Here is a 6,000-nt window from a genome sequence, read left to right as displayed (position 1 = left end):
TACCAAAAACACTAATCAATGCTGATACCATATAGATAAAGGGCTGATGATAATACAGAACATACTTTCTATTCCTTAAAAGTGGCTATGCACTGTAGGATGGGATGCAGCTGATTATAGAACGCTAGAACTTATGGATGTGTCTGTCAGTGGGTTGAGACTTGACTGGACTTGCAAAAAAATAAAAAATAAAAAATGTGAGCATCTCTGCACAAAATATGCAGTTAGCCTGTATCACATATACTAGAATACAACTATATTAAAAATGGAAGTGAAATACTTTACTTAAAAAGTGGGGCTGACAGGAATTAAGGAATTGCCATTTTTGGTGGGTTTATCATTTCCATTAGAGGAAGGATTAAGGATAAGGTAAATGAAGCACTGTTTCATTTTGAACCAACGGTACAGTAAATGGTTCGTTTTAAGCATACGGTGTAATGTAAATGGCGGCATCGAAAGAACTACGAGTACCCGGATTCATCTCTTGGCCAACCTTTGGTTTGCGTGCATTGACTGAAAAATTAAATACAAGACTTCAGCAAAGCAATTGCCCAAGTCCAAGCGAAGTCACTACTGTTAGTGTTATTGTATCACACTGAGTCTCGTTCTTTAACTTTTTAAACAGTCCGGCAAATTGATACAAGTGTGACGTAATGAGGCGGTGTTAATGGCGGTCACATGATCTTTGGATGTTCGCCGTCACATCCAGCCGCTGATGGTGTCGAATGGTCCACTTCGAGTGTAACCACAGGCTAGCAGATAGAGAAACAATGGATTTTAACGTGAAAAAATTAGCCTCCGGTGCTGGAGTGTTTTTCACACGAGCTGTTCAGGTGAGTAGTGAAATTCTTGTGCACAGTAACGTGATTCGACTGGTGCTTCCTTCATTTTGACAGCCAGCTGTTACTGACGTTACTGACTTATGTTACGGTGCAGTATGTGACTCCCCAGCATATTGTTTGACGAGCAGACATAACGTTACATGACAGGATAGGAACTAGTTGCTATTACTTGATATTCAGCTATCTTGGTTATAGTTCAGGCCTACATTGTAATTAAACACCGCAGTCCCGATGCTGTTGTAAGTGAAGCTAGTGTTGTGCTCGCTAAATTAACCATAGATTCAGCTTAAGAAATGTTAGTCTGAGGGTGTCATGGAAGAGGGGACGGAAATGTCACTGGGGCGAGCTCGAGCCTTTCGTGGCGACAAAACATCACGCTGTTTTGCTAGCGTTGCACAAAAATCTGCTTAGCATCCAGACGAGATAGGGACAGCTGTGCTTCCGTAGTTCAGCCGAGGGTTTGTGTACTCTGCCTCAGTTCACAGAGGAGAAACTGGGCCAGGCGGAGAAGACTGAGTTGGATGCTCACCTTGAGAACCTGATGAGCCGCGCAGACTGCACCAAACACTGGACTGAGAGAATCTACAGGCAGACTGAGGTCCTGCTGCAGCCCAACCCAAGTATGTGCATCAAGGTGGCAATCCCATAATCAAAGGTGGAGAGTGTATTCTCTTCAAGCAGTACTACTGCTTTTCTGGTTTTTTTTATTCATTAAAAGATAAATTAATAAGCAACATAAGGGAATGATAAGTTGCAGTGGCATAATAGACTTCAATACTCAAGTCAAAACATAATGCTGAAGGACCACATCAGTGGCATTACATGTTTTAACCTATGAACTAGAAATCGTGTATGCTGTATTAGTTCTGACCATACTGCCAAGTGTGTCGTCATGTTTAGACTGACTTCTTATTACAAAGCCAATACTTTCAGTCAATTTAATGATTTCTATGAAAATCAGCTTCTTTAAGGTGTAAAGTCGCAAGTGTGTATGGTTTAAACACCCCTTGTTTCATCCTCCCCTAAGGTGGTGAAAAACAAGAGAAACAAGGAAGGCCCTCTCTAGATCAAGTGTTTGGTTTGTCTGTTTTGGGCTACTGTAGAAACATGGTGGTAAGATAAGATAATCCTTTATTAGTCGTGCAGAGGGGACATTTACATTGTCACATCAGCACAGAGATTGCAAATAAGTCAGATGTTTTGGCACATGATAGGATGCAGAAAAATAGAACAAAAAATATACCAAGTAAATAAGGGAATGTTGAAACTAAATGTTTTTTAAAAGAACCTTTGCACAAATACACACAATCGTTACAGTATTGCACAATTATTTACAATATTAGCAGTAAAAAGTTATAGTATTTCACTTCAAAGGTGGGGGATTATTGCACAATGGGGTGAGAGTCATTTTCCAGCAAAGAGGATAGCTTGGCTACCATCCTTCTCTCTCCCGCCACCTGCACTGGGTCGACCGTGCTCCCTAGGACAGAGCTGGCCTTCCTAATGACTTTATCCAGTCTCTTCGTGTCTGCAGTAGAGGTGCTGCTGCCCTAGCAGACCACTCCATTGAAAAGGGCTGATGCCACCATAGAGTTGAAAAAGTCCTCCAGATACAGTCTGCTCTAGTTCTTCCTGTACAGTGCAGTGGAGTTGTCTGTCCAGTCCAATTTATTGTTGAAGTGAACACCCAGGTACTTACAAGAGTCTACTATCTCAATGTCCCTTCCTTGGACGTTCAACAGTGTCGGGGGTGAGTGTCTCACATTCCGCTCTTTTGTCAAGTCAGGTGTTTTTTTATTGTCATTTCATCTGTTTACAGTAGTACAGTGAACAGTGAAATGAGACAACCTTCCTCCAGAACATAACCTGGTCGGTTACCCCGAATGTCTTTCTCCTCCCCTTAACAGAGTGAAGTGCTGCTTCGTTTTCTCATTCATGCATGCACATTTTAGTGGGGACCGACCCAGTAATTGCTATTAAAATCGCATATTCTTTTATTAAGGATCCTATAGATGAGGAGGCCTTTAGTTCGCAGGGAGTTGCGTTTGCGTCAGGGGGAGAATTTTGAGGCCCAGTCTGGATTGTATGTCTAGTCCCAATGACATCTTATTGGAGTGTTATCTTTTTTTTGTTTTGTTTTGTTTTTTGTTTTTTTTACAGTCAAGCAGATATATTCATAATTTATCTCTCCTGTGCCTCTGTCAGAGGTGGTGGTCCTTTGCCCATTTCCTGGGCCTCTGCCCTTTTTCTGTTGGCTACATAGAAGTCAAATATAGTTTTATTTGTTAATAAAACAGAACAGATGATGACATTATGTTAAAGATAAAGCTGCTGCACACTGAAATAACCACTGAACGACATTTACTGCTGCCATGTTGGTTTTGCTATGAAAGACATGCTCGTACTGCCTGATGGGCCTTCCTTTTTTCCCGCTCTGTTCGTTGCCGTGGTGAATTGTAGTACGGTGCCTCTGGAAAGTATTCACACCGCTTCTCTTTTTCCACATTTTGTTATGTTACAGTCTCATTCCAAAATGAGTTAAATTCATTTTTTTCCCCTCAAAGTGAAACAAATTTGCATGACTTTTTTGCAAATTTATTAAAAATGAAAAACAAAAAATGTAACATGTACATTCGTACAAAAAGTGAAGCGGTGTGAATACTTCCGGATGCATTGTATCTGGGCTCCATTGATGATGGCTTTTTATAGTCGTGGTGCATGCACTTAACTCCGAGTCAACCCACTCAGAGTTGATTGAGCTAACTCAGATCAGCTGTTCTGAAATGATAAACTCATAGTTTTTCATCCACGATTTAACTCAGAGGTTGTTGAATCTAATTCTTGAACAGGCCCCAGGTGCTACACAAAAGTCAACACAATTGTATATATGGCCAACTATACATAATAGCAAACTGTTCATAGCTGTACCTTGTGCAAACAACCGAGGACTATACATAATGCACAGCGATTATACATAGCACACAAGGACTATACATAGTGCAAGAATGGATAGAATCTCCCACAGAAACACTCTAGAATCTTGTGGAAGGCCTTCCCTGAAGAGTGTAAGCTGTTACAGCTGCAAAGCTGTCTATGTATGTAAAATGCACTGTCATCTAAGTCCCTGTTGGTGTAATGATCAGATCATTGATCACTGGGCCATCAGTGTGATGGTCCAATGCTTTTGTCCATATAGTGTAGGTCAACCCAGGTTCTCCCAGTGTAGCCATGAGCAAATGCAGGAAGGATACATGGCAGAACAAACAACAAAACTGTGTGAATTGCAGTTGTGTATTCCAATAAATAAAAAAATGAATAATAACATAATTTTCGAGAGAATTGATTGGTCAGTATACAGTGATTTACAGCAGGTTAGGTGTTCAACATTAGTTACCATGTTAATGTACCCTGGTAAGAAGTGAACTAACTTTATAACACTGATAGCCTAACTATGTTAAACCTAAAGTCACCCCAGAAATCCTGCTTCATAGTACAGGCCTCTCAGGGCAGTCATAACCTCTAGTTGTCTAACACTCACAGTTCTTCCTGTAGGACCATTAGTATTGTGTAGACTGAAAATTCAGAGCATTGAGGTACTGTAAACACCCATGATCAGAGCCAAGCAACATTTGAAGTTTTGCCCAATGTGTAAAACTTTCCTCACATATGAAGTTATGAAGTCAACTTTATATACCATATAATGTGAACCTTAATTGTAAACAAACAGTTGCATTTATATTCAGTGTCTGTCAACAAATGTGATGAAAATATTTGCTTCCTCATAAAACCAATTTTTTTAAATATGTGAAAGCTATCTTTTGTTGGCACATTTCCTATGCTGCTGCACACACTACTGCCACAAACAGTCCATTAGCAGTACGCAGTGCAACTGGGAACAGGAACATGTGTCATTGCATGCAACATAACGGAGACTCAGCCATAAAAACGTTGGCACTAGTGTTCAGAGATTCTACAGTGTAGCTTTAGTTCAGTGTGTAGGGCTTAGGAGCAGTATTTCAATATAATTCATATTTATGCTTTCATTAGTGCATAATACCCTGAAACTGAAGAATAATTGTGTTTTTGTTGTGTTCTGTTGAATCCGCCATGTTGCATCATTAGTAGCCCAAAACAGATAAACCAAACACTAGCTATAAGAGCAGGTCTAGACCAAACTCTTTAATTAAAATTTGTAATACAGACATATATTTTAAGCCACTGTAAGAGAGGGTGAGATAAGGGGTGTTCAGTTGGTTGCAATCTGTAAAAACACTGTTAGGGGGCACTAATTCCTGTACACGGGACCTTTGAAATTGGGACAGTTTGCAAGTGTAACTTTGTCAAAAAATATAGGGAAATGAAATATGTAGGTATATATAATAAACTTTGTTTTTTTTTTTTTTTCTGAAGAGGCAATCAGTCATCAGTCACTGTAACACGCATAACCTCATAGTAATTGTCACTCAGCACATTTGGGCAACACCCCTAAAAGGTAGTGTCAGCATATTTGCAATGATATCTCCATTCAAGTACTTTTGTACATAATATAACTTATTAGCATTATTAGCATTATTCTTAGGTTTACAGTGACATAGAATGACACGCTGGAAAATAGGGAGCGCTAACTTGTCACTTTTTGATTCTCCATGCTACAGTTGATCACACTGGTGAGTATTCTGCCTCCCTGCTTTAGTGCCATGCTGTGGAAAGCTTTCATGCCTTTGAATTATTATCGATATAGAGAAATAGTTGGTGAACATTAACACTCACAAATGAGCACATGGTTCTCTGCTGAACAGGACGTGAATTCTTCCACATGCTGTTCATAGCTTAATGGGGATTTATGCCAAATGGTTTAATTTAACAGTGATAGCAAGACTCCTGCCACTTTTTTAATGTGATCATTTTCTAATTCTTTATGACATATGCTCAAATGAAAACAGTCCAAAGTCTACATATTTAATATTTGACCTAATAAACTTTACCGACTGTTTGTACATATATGCTTATTCTGTATTTGATGGCAGCAACACATCTGAGACAAGTTGGGACAGAGCCAAGTAATTACTGGGAAAGTTTTATGCTGCTCAAAAAATATAAAAAACACCTGTTTGGAACATTCCACAGGTAAACAGGTTCATTGGTAACAGGTGATAGT

At 39.5% G+C, this 6,000-nt stretch overlaps 1 protein-coding gene across 1 annotated transcript in view; it reads left to right on the top strand.

Annotated features, from left to right (window-relative positions):
• Positions 1–671: 671 nt before the first annotated feature.
• Positions 672–6,000, top strand: part of LOC124057617 (endophilin-B2-like) — a 38,390-nt gene continuing 33,061 nt past the window's right edge. The window contains exons 1-2 of the mRNA XM_046386031.1: positions 672–833; positions 1,321–1,462. Of these exons, the coding sequence (XP_046241987.1) occupies positions 726–833; positions 1,321–1,462 (250 nt within the window). The 5' untranslated portion in view covers positions 672–725. The remainder of the gene's footprint in view (positions 834–1,320; positions 1,463–6,000) is intronic.

This window comes from Scatophagus argus, chromosome 4, assembly GCF_020382885.2.
Source record: "Scatophagus argus isolate fScaArg1 chromosome 4, fScaArg1.pri, whole genome shotgun sequence".
Lineage (NCBI taxonomy): Eukaryota > Metazoa > Chordata > Actinopteri > Scatophagidae > Scatophagus > Scatophagus argus.
Note: the sequence above shows the minus strand (reverse complement) of the source record. Positions and strands in the feature narration are given on the sequence as shown.